This window comes from Quercus lobata, chromosome 8 (genome assembly GCF_001633185.2).
Source record: "Quercus lobata isolate SW786 chromosome 8, ValleyOak3.0 Primary Assembly, whole genome shotgun sequence".
Taxonomy (NCBI): Eukaryota; Viridiplantae; Streptophyta; class Magnoliopsida; order Fagales; family Fagaceae; genus Quercus; species Quercus lobata.
In genome coordinates this window covers 36,721,381-36,737,123 of record NC_044911.1, presented here as the reverse complement: position 1 = coordinate 36,737,123, position 15,743 = coordinate 36,721,381, and the positions used below count along the sequence as shown (strand labels likewise).

General features: G+C 38.6%; 2 protein-coding genes across 2 annotated transcripts; both read right to left on the bottom strand.

Moving 5' to 3' along the window:
• Nucleotides 1–386: 386 nt before the first annotated feature.
• Nucleotides 387–1,502, bottom strand: LOC115956812. Its single transcript, XM_031075098.1, has one exon. It carries the CDS (start codon nt 1,500–1,502, stop codon nt 387–389), a length of 1,116 nt encoding a protein of 371 aa, XP_030930958.1.
• A 1,899-nt stretch (nt 1,503–3,401) lies between these two features.
• LOC115956811 lies at nt 3,402–4,625 on the bottom strand. The gene has a single exon (XM_031075097.1). The coding sequence runs from the start codon at nt 4,623–4,625 to the stop codon at nt 3,402–3,404; it is 1,224 nt and encodes a 407-aa protein (XP_030930957.1).
• Between the last annotated feature and the right edge of the window lie 11,118 nt (nt 4,626–15,743).

Genomic DNA, 15,743 nt, shown 5'->3' with positions numbered 1-15,743 from the left:
AAAGAGTAAGTATTATCCTCGTCACTGCTGATTCTTCTTGTGTACTTAGGCATTTTTGACAAGTGTTTTCTTCTTGCAGAGATGATGACAAAGTTTAACAAGGATATGTACGCGAAGATGAGGTCGAAGAAGGACGAGCCCCTGTCCAATCTAGGGAAGAAGGTCGTGCGCGTGACCGGAAAGGGCCCTGCTCCCACTCCCCTTAGTACCATTCCTCCCATAGCTCTGGAGACGACGAGAACTGCCTCTCCAACTACGTCAATAGAGGAGATCGTTACTCTTGGCTCAAAAAGGCAGCGCGTGGCTGGTAAAGGGAAGGAGAAGAAGAAGGCTGATGTTTGTTCGTCAACAATATGGGACGATGAGAGGTTGGCCTTGGACAGGGCTCATGAGGTTGTTACCCCAGAGGACCTAAGGGCTCTCTCAGACATGTCGATTCCCCATTGTGCAAATGGCCATGGGGAAGATATGGTCGTCATTTTCTCCGCTGGAAGCCGCTGCACATTCCCGTATCGTTGGCATTTGTCACACCTCCTGACGATCTCAGCAGCGTCCGCCTGCATGGTTGGCCAAAAATATCCTGTTTTTACTACTTTGTTTACTAGGGATTTGGAGCCAGCATGGTCGCCACAAACTCCTCTGTGTACTTCCTCCAAGATGTATTCGGCCTCTTCCTCGTCGACACACTTTAAGTAGGGCATTGAGAAGCCTCTCTTGTACAGGACGTCATTCAGGATCGTGAATCTGGCTACCCTCTTCTTGATCTTTCTGGCTTCTTCAAAGTTTTGAGGTAGGTGCCCATCCTGGAAGAATGACACTATGGGCGTCATCCAGGTGTCGGCGCCCTGGATGGTGAAGGTCGCAAATTCCTCAATACTAGGGTGTTTTTGGACTTCCATCGCCAGGTCCGTGCTAGTCCCTTCTTCTTTTGACGACGCTAGTTTTGACACTTCGTCAGCCCCCATGTTCTGACTTCTCGGAATTTGTATGAACTCCACTGCATCGAATTCCTGGGCTAACTGCCTTGCCAACTTGAGGTACTTCTGCATCCTTTCTTCTTTTGCCTCGTATTCTCCCTTGATCTGTCCAATTACTAGTTTCGAATCACTTTGGATCAACAAATTCTTGGCACCAAGAGCTTTCCCAAGCCTTAGTCCCGTCAGTATTCCTTCGTATTCAGCTTCATTATTGGTAGCTGGGAACTTTAGCTGGACTCCATATTTCAGTACTTCTCCGTCGAGGGTGGTTATGATGGCCCCTACTCCCCCCTTCTTTTGGGCTGACGAACCATTAGTCTGTATTATTAGTTTATCTGCTTCGTCGGTAATACTGTCTTCGTCAGGGAACGTGAATTCTGCAATGAAGTCCGCCAGAGCTTGTGCCTTGATTGCTGTTCTTGGATGGTATTCAATGTCAAATTGACTAAGTTCAATCGCCCACTGGACCATTCTCCCTGCTGCTTCTGGCTTGCTCATTGACTTCTTGATTGGCTGGTCCGTCATTACGAGAATAGGATTTGACTGGAAATATTGCCTGAGCTTGCGCGAGGCCACTATTAGTGCAAACGCAATCTTTTCGATCCTTGGGTATCTGGACTCAGCCCCTTGGAAAGCTTGGCTGACGTAGTAAACTGGGAGTTACTTCTTGTCCTCTTCTCTAATCAAAGCTGCACTTACTGCCGAGGCTGACACCGCCAGGTACAGGTATAAGTTTTCTCCTTCTTTGGACGGGCTTAGGAGAGGCGGACTGCTCAGGTATTGCTTTAGCTTTTGGAAGGCTGTTTCGCACTCGTCGGTCCAAGCAAAGGCCTGCTTCAATGTCTTAAAGAAGGGCAGGCATTTGTCTGTGGCCCTAGAGACGAACCTGTTTAGAGCTGCTATTCTGCCTGTGAGTTTTTGAACATCCTTGACGGTTTTGGGGGAGGCCATGTCAATGATTGCTCGTACTTTTTCTGGATTTGCTTCTATCCCTCTTTGGGACACCATGAATCCCAAGAACTTCCCCGAGGCTACTCCAAAAACACATTTGCTTGGATTCAGTTTCATCTGGTGTTTCTTGAGGGTTGCAAAAGTTTCCTCCAAGTCGTCCAGATGTGTGAGCTCTTCCTTACTCTTGACGAGCATGTCGTCTATATACACCTCCATGTTTCTGCCAATCTGTTGGCTGAACATTCTGTTTACCATTCTCTGATATGTAGCTCCAGCATTTTTCAGTCCGAAGGGCATTACCTTATAACAGTAGAGTCCTTGGCTTGTGATGAAGGCAGTCTTCTCCTGGTCTTCTTCAGCCATCTTTATCTGGTTGTACCTTGAGAAGGCGTCCATGAACGTCGGTAGCTTGTGTCCGGCGGTGGAGTCCACGAGCTGGTCTATCCTTGGTAGAGGGAAGCTGTCCTTGGGGCATGCTTTGTTCAGGTCGGTGAAGTCTACACACATTCTCCACTTTCCGTTTGCTTTCTTTACCAGGACGACGTTGGCGAGCCATTCTGGATAATATACTTCCCGTATGAATCCAGCCGTCAAGAGTTTGGTTACTTCCTCGGCTACTGCCTGATCTCGTTCTGGAGCGAAGGTTCTTCGTCGTTGCTGAACGGGCTTCCTGCTGGGGTCCACATTCAGCCTGTGCTGGATGACTTCTGGAGATATGCCTGGCTTGTCCTCGTGACTCCATGCAAAGACATCTAGATTCCCCTTAAGGAATTTTATGAGTTTCGTTCTCATCTCGGGGCTTAGCGTCGTCCCTATCCTGGTCGTCTTGTCCGCATTTCCTTCTACCAGCTCCACTGCTTCCAGGGTCTCCATCCCGCCCTCCTCTTTTTCTTCAATCGTCCACGTGTGGTTCTCCTTTCTTGCCAATACGGCCTGATAGCATTCCCTTGCCAGGACTTGGTCACCCTTCACTTCACCCACGTCGTTGTTTGCTGTCACCGTCAGAGTCACTATTCCCCTGGGGTAGACCCTGTCTCCACTGAAGCTGACGAGCGGAGAGTCAAAAGGGCGGAGCCTTTTTGAATCTAATCTCAGCTGCTGGAAGGCTGGGAGGTAGATGATATCCGCTGAGCTCCCGTTATCAATAAGGATCCTTCTGGTATTGAACCCTTCTATATTCAGCACTATGACCAGGGGATCGTTGTAAGGCTGCTTTACTCCCCTGGCGTCTCCTTCATTAAAGGACATGTCTTGGTGTGTTCGTCGGTGCTTGGACGGAGGCATGGTGTGGACGCTGTTCACCTGTCTGTGGCATGCTTTTTTGAGTGATTTGAATGATCCTCCTGAGGATGGTCCTCCCGTGATCATGTTTATCTCCCTGATCACTTTGCGTGGAGGCTGGGACAGATGGTCGTCATCCCGAGTAAAGGATTCATGTTGGGTCCTGTTGTCGTCTCTGAACTTGCTATATTCTCATTTCTTTACATATTTCTGTAACTTTCCTTTCCGTATTAATTCCTCTATTTGTTCCTTCAGGTCTCTGCAATCTTCTGTGTTGTGGCCGTGGTCTCTATGGAACCGGCAATACTTGTTCTTGTCACGTACGTTGGGGGACGAGTGTAATGGCCTGGGCCATTTGAGATGATGCTCGTCCTTGATCTGCGTGAAAATCTTGTCAACAAGCATAACCAAAGGAGTAAATTTTACCTGACGAGGATTTTTGTCGTCTCTCCTTCTATTCCCGTCATTGTTCCGACGTTCTGGTCTGTCTCTCTTTTGCCCTCTGTGGTCGTCTTCCCCTTTGGACTTGTCCCCTAGTCTCTCAGTATCTTTTATGGCAGCTAGAGTATCTTCCGCGTTCATGTAATTTTGTGCCTTCAGGAGCATCTCAGCCATTGTCTTCGGGGGATTTTTTGCAAGAGAGGCCACAAGGTCTCTGGATCTCAACCCTGCTTTGAAGGTCGTCAGCTGCACCTTGTCATCAGCTTCGTCCACTTCCAGGGTTTCCCGGGTGAATCGCTTGACATATGACCTCAGAGTCTCCTTCTCTCCTTGTCTTATGGTGAGTAAGTAATCTACTGGTCTCCTTGGGCGTTGTCCCCCTATGAAGTGGCGCAAGAAAGCACTACTCAGCTGATCGAAGTTGTCTATGGACGAGTTTGGCAACTTAGTAAACCACTCTCTTGCAGCTCCTTTGAGAGTCGTAGGGAAGGAACGACACAATATCTTGTCAGGTGGCTGCTGGAGACCCAGAGTCGTCTTAAAGGTATTAAGATGATCCTGAGGGTCCTTGAGTCCGTCGAAGGGCTCTAATTGAGGCAGGCGAAACTTTGACGGCACAGGGCAATCAAGTACCGCTGCAGTGAAGGGCGAATCTGTAGCCCTTATCATTTTGTCTACGCTCCGGTCTGTCTTTTCTTTGATAGCGCTCCTTAGTTCGTCCATCTCTTTCCTCATTTCCCGAAGAAGATCTGAGTTCTGTTCGTCCGGAGTAATTGGTCTCCGGGGGGTTTCCCTCTGTTGGCTATCCCCCTCTCCCTCCGTGTTACCCTTGGACCGGTTTTCTTCCTGTTGAGCTTGTTGAACCTGCTGGAGCCGCAGCTTCATTTCCTGGTTCTGTCTGGTGAGTTCCTCAATGGTGGCTACAAGGGCTTGAACTTGCTGGGCCAAGGTTGCTGAATCTGGGTTGGATTCCATCTGAATATGGAGAAATGATGGAAACTACGTTTTCGAATGTGAATCTGAAAACTCGTCCCCACAGACGGCGCCAAACTGATGATGCACAGGATCGTCAGTAACGGTGAACGGATGGAATCCTTCGTGGTGCGAGAGAATATGCTCAACGATGGTCACCGGTGTGGTGTCTGCCACAACGTCTCCGATGCCAAAGTTAGAATGATAAAAATAGTCGAAAATCAAGATGTGGATCTGTGTTTTTATATTTCGTACCTTTTTACTGACTGTGTGGGAGCTTTATACCTGCAACCTTGGGGGCTAGCCGTTGGGATGGTTAATGCTTTCTCAAGTAATGCCCCTGGTCCAATGATGAGACTTTTAAGAGGTTCCCAATGGTCTGCTGAGTTGATTTCGTAACCGCTCAAGTCATTGATTGACTGCATTGAGTGACTCCCTGTCTTCATCAGTGACGATAGCTTTCTTCGTTGTTCCTGATGACTTCGTCAAGGATGCTTCCTCCGTCACTAGCGTTATCTTCGTCTAGGGATGCAGCATCGTCATTCCCATCAATACATTTTAGTGTTTTTAATGGTGACATTAGGGTTCAAATCTCTCCCTCAAATATCAAATTATTAACAAAGAAAATAATTATATTCTAAAAGCATTTCAAGATCGTCTATACATTGAATGTTATTATCAAAACCACCTCTCGAATGTATGCATGCATGCATCGGGACCCTCCATGGTTAACATCTTCCCAACTTCTAAGATTTTTTAAAATTTGGAATTAAACCCTATGTTTGCTTTCAATAATTCCAAAATTTTGGAATTATACCCTCCGTCGTTAAAATTCCATTTGCTTTAAAATATTCTCAAATTTCAGTTGTACTTCCCATGGTTAAACTGCCTTGGCTTTAAAAAATCCTCAAATTATAGAATTAAATCTATGGTTAAAATTCCACTTGTTTTTAAAAATTTGGTTATACTAACTTTTAGACATGCGCGTTGCACATGTTCAGAGGTTTTTCCATTTTTTTCTAAAGGATAAAACTTTTCATTCATCATAATTCATGATTGATGCATTTCTAATCACCAAAATCCCTAAAAGTAATAAGGTGTATCACAAATTAGAAACACATAAATCTTATCACACCCTTATGTATTTTTTATTCCATCTTATATTTTACTAATCACAACTTGCAACATATATTTTTTATTTCCTTCTGAGGTCACTAAAGTTTAAAATAGAAAAAAAAAAAAGTTGTAATTGATAGAATAGTGAAACACAAACAATGTTGGAAAATGTTTCTCTCCAACCTAGAAAGCCTTCAAACTCCCCTTATATATATATATATATATATATATATATATATTTTTTTTTTTTACATCTAAGGTTACTCAACTAGTCGTAAATCCTAGATGTTATTTACTATTTGATTAATAAATTTATTTTTAATACATAAATTTAGACTACAAAAAATTTGAAATTTAAACATATGATTGATAAATAGTTATTGATTTTTTATCTTTTTAAAATTTTACAAGTATGAAAAATATAATAACATAATAAAAACATGCCATCAGACAATTAAATTTTTAAAATTTGTACTTAATTAAAAGATACGGAGAAAGTTCATCTCCATGATAATTATTTTTTTTTATGCATAACTTTAGATAATTAAAATTTAAATATTTAATTGATGATATAATTATTAATTTTTTATTTTCTTAAAATTTTAAGAACGTGAAAATATAATAGGAACATATCATTAAACTATTACTCTATTAGACTTTTAAAATTTGTATTTAATAAAAAGATACAGGGAAAGTTCATCTCCATGTCGATTTCTATTTCATACTAACCATCCGGTGAGAAAGAAAGTGTGAAACAATTAGTGGGATACTTTTACAGCTCAAATGCGTGGAAGACAAATCAGAGAAGCAGCAGTCAGAGTCATGCACCACGCTTTTCTTGCATGCATATGGATGTAGCAAACAAAAACCCAGCAACCGTACGTTTAGAAGGTAAACATATGGGTCCGTCAACCCCAATTTACATCGCCATGATTACAACTTTTCCCTTCACTTTTTTAGCTCACCAAAGACTTTGCTGAATGGTCTCTCCTTTGAACCAAATCCAAATATAATTTCAATCTTTTTGATTGGAAAAGACTAATATAAGACCTAAAAGAAAAGGGCAATGCCCTTACTTCTTCCTCGGCTTTTTGAAATGAAGGGACCCTCTCCAACACCCAAGAATAATCAGAGCCCACAAAAAAAATACTAATTAATTAATAATAAAAAAATTAAAAGTTTTAAGCTTTTGCAAAGGCAGACTTTTTGTTGGAATAATTTTACATGATTGAGGATTTATGTTTGTCTTTATACTAATGCCTCTTCCGCTTTGTCACTATTCTTTTCTCTCTCTCTCCTCTGTGATACAACCTAATTCATATGCAAACAAGAAAGATTGTCTTCATTAAATAAAAACAGTGCCATTGCCTTTTGTTCATTTAATTTGGTAAAAACAATGAAGGATGGATCATTCCATGTGAACCTGGAGATTCAAATTTGTCTTCTCTATCTCTGAGCAATTGCATTCAAGTAAAATTTGTTTTTTGGAAAAAAAGTAAGTTGGTTTGGCTGTCACGCACGCTAGGCCATAGCTAGCCAGTAACCACACGCTTAAGTCGCGCAGATACGGCTAGCTGAAAAGAGTATAACACAGAAAATGTCAAAATCCCTGGGATGCCCTCCCATTCCAAAGCAGAATCAGTATTCATTCCCATCGTTGAGTATTTTCTACTTTATATAAAATTATATTTTTCATAATTATCTTTGAATAGTATTTCTTTTTCAGTTGGATACTTGGTTTGATTCATCTTTTTTTTTTTTTTTTTTTTTACAAGATAGAATTCTACTCTATCCTAATCTAAGTGTATATGTGTGTGAACAGGGGCGGAGGGAGGGAGGGGCGAGGGGGGGCAGGTGCCCCCCTGAACTTCCCAAAGTTTTTACTAATAATGACAGTACATTGCATTGAAATGTATTCTTTGCCCCTCTACACAAAAGACAAAAAAACTTTTCTATTTACTGCTACATGTTTCAGAACTCACGGCCTTAACTAATAAACTCTAAGACTACTATAACTCTAATATAAAACTATGGGTCCCATCTAGTAATGATTAAAAAATAAAAAACCTACTGCTAATGCTATATGCCTATACGGAATAGGAATCACAGCAGCCTAATACTAATAGAACTCTGAAAAAAACAGTGTATATATAATACAGTATAAAGCACACCTTCCATAAGAAATAAAAAATAAAATTTTTTTTTGTATGTTTTTAAAATTAAACAAGGGAAAGAAATTAATTAGTTTTTTCATAGTTTGTAATTTTGTTAATATGGTAAAGTTAAATTTAGTAATTCATTTGGTCAAACATTTATATACTCTACTCTCACTCTAAATTTCTCTAATTTTGGGGAATTAAAAATGAGGGGTTAGAAGTAGATAGAATCCCTCCAAGTCCTTCCCCCTCCTCCCTTAAAAAAAATCCAAATAAGATAATTTAACTTACTATCGCTCCCTCTACTTTACTCTCTTCTACTCTCCCTCCTTTCAAATAAGCTATTAGAGTTTCTGTTGAGTTTTTAAAAGCATTCAAGGTGAGTTTTTAAAAACATTCAAGTCATTGAGTCACTTTTAAATATTCACAAGTATATTACATACTCTTAATATTCACGTTTAAATTTTTTTAGATTAGTTTTTTACTTTTAATCTTCTCTTTTAATCTTGCCCCCCCTGGCCTAAATTCCTGGCTCCGCCACTGTGTGTGAAGCTCCCTCCTGGAAACTTGAACCCTGGCCCTTGCCCTCCACACCCCACAAGCACTTATACTTATAGAGTGACCATCGCACCAAGGGTGTGTGGCGTTGGTTTGATTCATCTTGAATTCTTGATCATTGATTTTACCTCGAATCTTGTTGCATAAAAAAAAATATGCATCTTTTTTGTCTATATTATTAAGATATTAAATTCTATGATCTATTAAATTTGTCTCTTTTCTCTGTTTTAATGGGAAAATTTGCCTTATTTAATTATAAATGGATTCATTTACATACTAATTAATTTTGCAGCACGTACTGGGACTGATTTGGTTGAAATCTATCTTTTAATATAAAAATATCAATTATTTGAAAAATAATGCAATGTTATTTGAAATTGCATCGGCATCTTGAAGATGAAATTTCTTGTTGTGATGGAACTTGCCAAGATAGCAAGAGATTCTAAATTTGAAACATTAAATTGCATGTTAAAGATGTAATTTTAGCTTTGGATGAAATACTCCGTACATCTTCAACGTGTGATTTACTTAAAAGGTGAATAGTTGAAATCTCATCTTCAAGCGAGTTGTAAATTCACACTTGGTAAATTATATTGACAAACTCAAGATATGCTGGACTAAACTCTCTATACTCAATTTTGAAGAGATGATCAAATAATTGACATTCCATTCCATTTTTTGAATTATTTTAGGGGTGGGAAAAAGGGTGAAGTATCAATTGTTTTGATTATTTTGGAGCGAAGTCTCATCTCTTAAGAATCGAGTATAACGAGTCTCATTTCATTATACCTTATGAGTGTCAGTGTAATTTGATTTTTTTTTTTTTTCCTTTTTGGGGGAGGAAAACACATTGAATATATGATTTCACTTTTTAGATCCCATTGTCCCTCTAACCAGATCATCCTTGGCAATTTTCTCTTGAACCAAACCTAGATATAAAAAAAAAAAAAAAATTATATAAAATAGCCATGAGTAGGTTGATTAATTTATTATTGGATTTGGATTTTTAAGCTTGGTCGTGCTACTGTTTTTAAATATATTTTTGATCTGAGTGTAGTTCAAAAAAGAAGCCACGTAGAGGAAATCGGGATGAAACAATATTTAGGGTAAATTACAGTGACACTATTAAGGTAAAGCAAAATTAGACTTGCTAAATTTCCCAAGGGCTATAGTCATAGTGATCTGCTATATTCGATTTCAGGAAATGACAAGTATCCATTATTTTGATTATTTGGGTGTGGAAAAAGTAACTGATTGAGATTTCTTGAAAATCTGATATAATAAGTCTACTCAAGAGTGTTAGTGTAATTTATTTAAATATTATTTACTTCAAAACTTGACTAAACTTTATAATATAAAAAAAAAAAAAAAAAAAAAAAAAAAAAAGATGTAAATTGAGCCCATGATTTTCTTTAGTTTAATTCAATCTATTTTCCGGTTATTGTCAAATGAGCCTACTTTATTTGTTGTCCAACCCATTTTAACCTAGTTTTCCAACTCACTCTCTACAAATTCATTGTTTTGGGTTTTTTGGACGTATGACATTCATCTTTTAGGCTAGGGACTCAAATCTGGTCCTTACAAGCATAAAATACGTTTTAAACCCCATAATTCATATTGGTTTCAAATTAACAATTTTAGAAGGTTTAAATTAAATTATAAATATTTTTTTATAAAAATTATTTCAATTCAAATCATATACCCATTTACTATGTTGTCTGTAAGGGTAAAATTCCCAAATCAAACAATGGGCCTTGGGCCCCATACAGAGTCCAACTACAACCAAGAAGAAAATGGGGCGCCAAAAAGACTTCTAGCCTAAACCTAATAAGTCCAAACTTATTTAAAAAGATGTTCGAGGAGGAATGTCTCCTCGGACGTGCCAAATATGGGCCCAACGTGCACCCTATCCATAATGAGGAATCATTCCAAACAAATATTGGTAGTAAGGATGAGCCTCACAAAGCAGGGAGAAGAACGAGAGTATAGGATGTCCAAGGGGAGGCCACAACTGCCACATTAAATGCAAGGAAACTACTTTTCTGGCCGCATTAATATGGAGAGGACAGACGAACAGTGTTACCTTGGCCACTGCAACTCACAGAAAGGTAGGGTGGATGTCCAATGGGACAGGCACTCAAGTGAAGGTCCAGATGATCAACAAATGTAAGGCTCTTATTACTTTAAGGAGGCTATATAAGAGAATGGCATCCCCATGAAGAGGGGATCGGAAAAAGGAGAAAAAAGAAGGAGAAATAGAGAGAGGAAGACTATAGCTTTTAATCAGAAATAGAGGTGCACCCATACGTCTCCTCGGACCAAACATCCAATGAACATAAAGGAGACATTCTTACGTTCAACCGCTGCATGGCCTAAAAATTAACTATCATTCACTTCGTCAAGCCCTAGTTCTGTAACCCGCTCTCTACAAATTCATTGTCTAGGGTTCTTTGGGCCAAAATCACCTACTTGCTGGGCCTGGGCTCCAAACATCGACCCTACATTGTCATTAATGAAAAATACTTAAACAAAACAATGTAATGTGATTTGGATTGAAATAATTTCTTAATAAAATAAATACATGTCTTGAAATAACTATATAATGTTGTTTTGTTTAAACATTTTTTGTTAACCACGTTACCATAAATGAGTGTATAATTTTAAAACATTTGTTTTAGAAAGTGTACAATTTAATTTAAAACTCATGAAAGTGTTAGGTTTAATTTGAAACCATCCCCTGGGTTTGGTTAATTGTCATCTTGGTCTTGTCAATTTTTATTTTAATTTTTTGATCCTTTAAATTTGCATTTTCAATCACGGTTAAACTTCTCTAATCATAAAAATGTATTATTATTTCTTTTTTAGAAAGAGGCAAAAAAAGAAAAAGAAAAAACAAATTTCACTCTTTAAGTTTAGTCAATTGTAATTTTAATATTGTAAGTTCACATTGTTGTTACTATTTAGTTTTTGGCGAAAAACACCTTTTAGTCCCTACATTTTTAGACGATTCCCATTTTAGTCCCTACATTTTATTTTTACCGCTTTTAGTCCATATTCTGAAAAACGCTTCTCGTTTTGGTCTCTGCCGTTACATCAGAAACGAAGAAAGCTGACGTGGCAAACGACAAGAATAAATTATACTAAATTAATGTCCACATGGCCTAAATTAATAATAAAAATGCCACGTCAGCATTTAAATTAAAAACATTAATTTATTAATTTTAACTAAATATAAAAAATTAAAAACAAAATTAAAAACCAAAAATCACATGAATTAAGATCTAAGTGTGTCTTGAACAAGAACAACAAGAACACAAACTCAGATCTAAGAACACAAACCCAGTAATTAAAATCCAAAAATTAAAAATCTCAAAATCACAATTTTCTCAAACCCAGCAAAATCATCAAATCCTAAAACCTCAAAGTATCAAATCAATCCAAAAATACAACACAACCAATCCAAACAAAAAAATCTCAAACTCAAAAAAACACATCCCAAGCAAGTTGAACCCAGCAAGCCCACCTCAAGCAAACCCAAATCTGGTGGCCATTACTAAGAGAAAGAAGAAGAAGCAAAACGTGTTTTTTTTTTTTTTTCCCTGGTAATGGGAGAGAAGAACGACGTCGTTTTGCAAACGTTCAGGGCGTTAGTGGAAGGCGCGGACCGAAAGTTCGCAAGGGTTCAAGACGTTCCGGTGTACGGTCACATGACGAGCCAACAGTACTTCCACAAGGTCTTCAAGGTGTACACGAAGCTCTAGAAGTACCAGCAGGATCACCGGTCGAAGCTCGTCGACTCTGGTCTCCACCGCTGGGAAATTAGTGAGATCGTAAGTCGGATCGGCCAACTCTACTTCAGCTAGTACATGCGGACCAGCGAGGCCAGGTTTCTCATCGAGGCTTACATGTTCTACGAGGCAATTCTCAATAGGCGTTACTTCGAAGGATCCAAAGGCTTCGGTAAAGATCTCGGGGTTAGGTTCAAGGAATTGACATTGGGTGATGGGGTTTTTTGTCCCTGGGTTCGTGGCTTTCTTCAGACGTGGTGGTTGATGGGTTTTTCTGAGTTTGAGATTTTTTTGTTTGGATTGGTTGTGTTGTATTTTTTGATTGATTTGGTACTTTGGGGTTTTAGGATTTGATGATTTTGCTGGGTTTGAGAAAATGGTGATTTTGAAAATTTTAATTTTTGGATTTTAATTTCTGGGTTTGTGTTCTTATTGTTCTTGTTCAAGACACACTTAGATCTCAATTCATGTGATTTTTGGTTTTTAATTCTGTTTTTAATTTTTTATATTTAGTTAAAATTAATAAATTAATTTTTTTAATTTAAATGTTGACCTGGCATTTTTTATTATTAATTTAGGCCACGTGGACATTAATTTAGTATTATTTATTTCTGCCATTTGCCACGTCAGCTTTTTCCGTTTCTGATGTTACGGTAGGGACTAAAACAGGAAGTATTTTTCAAGATAGGAACTAAAAGCAGTAAAAATAAAATGTAGGAACTAAAATGGGAATCGCCTGAAAATGTAAGAACTAAAAGGTGCTTTTTGCCTTAGTTTTTTAATGGCACATTTTGATTACTAAGCCCAAAAGATAAAAGGATTTAGGTCCAAAAAGGCCAACACAATGAATTTTTAGAGAGTGGGCTGGAAACTAGATTTCAATGAGTTAGACAACAATCATAATGGGTTAAAGATGACAAGAAAGTAAAGATAAACAAGTTTTGTGCAAAGAAAATTTTCCTCGGCAAAGTTCGAGGAGAGTAGATCTTGTATAGGCCTCTTTTCAATTTGATTACAAGTCCAGTTCTTATTGCTATAGTGTTTTTTCTATAGATTCTCAGATAATCCCCCTATAATTGGGGTTTTTCTTCTTTATATTAAGCTGCAGAGCTTTTAACGTGGTGGTAGCAGTTTTCTCTTAAATATTTCTTAGCTTCCCTCTATTCTATTCCCTCTTGATGTTTATCCTTATCGGTAGAATTGTCCAGAGCATAGCTCCTAATGACAAACCAAACCTTTTAACATTTGCTCTACTTAGCCGAGGAGGCATTTCTCCTCGGACAATCTTACCAAACCTTTATAGCCAGAATCCTTCCATAACTCACCAATTGATACCTTTCAATTAAAGCCTACCTGTCCTCGAACTGCTAAATGTCCTTGGACAAGGCCCACGACCCAATATACACTCTTGGACCCTTCATCCCTACAATTTTTAAAGGTTGTAATTTATATTTTCAACTAAATATTATTTGAAGTACAATTTTTTTTTTTTTTAGAAACAAACACGTACACATAAGGGAGAGGGAAAGGAGTTCTAACACAAAGACACATTATAACTCAATTCAAAAGCCATGGTAACTTTTAAGGGAGAGTGGGACAAATTATACTACACACAACACACTCTCTTAAGTAATATGAGACAATTATCCATTTTTAAAAAAAAAAAATTTTAAGTACAATTGTAAACAATTTTTTTCCCCTCTTCATTTTGCCTCATTGCATTAGGCATTTTACTAGTTCTGAAAGTGAAAGTATATCATGTAACTGAAGGTTTGAAGCTGCTATGAGGTCGATTCATATGGACCAAATTATTCTACATTAGTATGATTCTACATTTCTACTCATATGGACCAAATTATTATGCTTTTTTCCTTCCTTTTTAAAGCTAAACCAGTAAACCCCTTGGTTTATCTCTACACTACAGAATAACCCCACACCCACCAATGGTACTGTTCGAAGTTTGACATTGATTTTTACCACGCATCCACAACAGTGGAGCTAAAAATTTAGTTTTTTAGCTCCATCAAAAGTTACTTTATTTATTTTACCTATACACATGCTGCAGCAGTAGATCTATTTTAGTTTTCAACACAATAAAATAATATAAACATCACAATAAAATAATATATCTTCTACAATAAAATAATATATCTCATTACTCAAAAAACACCCACAACACCAACCACAACCACCTCTACCATCAACCACAGCCACAACCACCTCTACCATCAACCACAGCCACAACCACCACTCTATTTTGGCAACCACAACACAACATAGAAAAAAACAAAAAAACAAAAACAAAACCACAACCCCATCACCACCAATCACCACAAACCACCAGCCATGACAACCACAACCACAACCCACTGCCACTGCCACTTCCACAACCACAACCACAACCACAACCATAAACCACAAAACTTATAGCCAAAATCCACAAAACACACTGCCAAAGCCAAAATCATCCACCACCACCACAACCAAAATCCACAAACCCACTGTTAAAATCATCCACCACCACTACCATAGCCAAAATCAACCACCACCACCACAGCCACCAAACCCATATGAAAATATATTAAAAAAAAAAAAAAAAAAACTCAATCACAGCAAAGAGAATAGAGAGATAGGCGACAGTGGTGGATCGGAGGCTTGGGAGGCGTGGGCCGGTGGATCGGAGACGTGGATTGTGTGTCAATAGAGGCTTGGGTCGGCTTGGGCCGGTGACGTTGAGGCCGGCAGAGGCGTGGGTCGAAGGCTTGGGGCTTGGGTCGACTTGGGCCGGTGATGGAGTGACTAAGAGAGAGAGTGACTGAGAGAGAGAGAGACAGAGAGAGAGAGAGAGGCGAGGGTGACTGAGAAAAAAAAGAAAGACTTTTTATTATTTTAAGTCCCGACCAAATAAAATAATATTTTTTTTTTTTTAACTCTCATGAACAGTGCAGATAGAAGTGTACTGTAGCAGTGAAGCTAAAAAAAATAGATTTAGCTCCACTGCTAGAGCATCATTTTAATGTTTGTGAAATTAAAATTTAGCATTATAGCATTATACTTCCTTTGCTGCAAATGCTCTAAAACTCACTCTTCCCATACCTAAATTACCCGAAGACAACCATTGCACGTGTGAAGTTTTTCACATGAGCCTTGAGGCAGTGAGCATGACGCTGTCACTACTGAGCACTGAGTGTGAGTGGACATTAGAACAAACACGTAGGAGCAATGTCCAGCAATCACACACACAAGAGAGAAGCACTTTCCCATCAGCCTCTAAGAGGAAGATAGAGAATGAAAAAGAAAACGACACCACAAGCTGCCAAAACTTCAGACAGCCTTTCTTATCAAACCCCCCCTCCTCTTTTCTTCTGATTTCTGATTCTTTTCTCTCTCTCTCTACCAAACGAATCTCTTTCTGTTTCTCGTGGGCCCCTCCCCCACCCTCCTTCACGCTTTTTTTCTTCCCCTTCTTTTAAAAAAAAAAATCACAAACACTTTTCCACAAA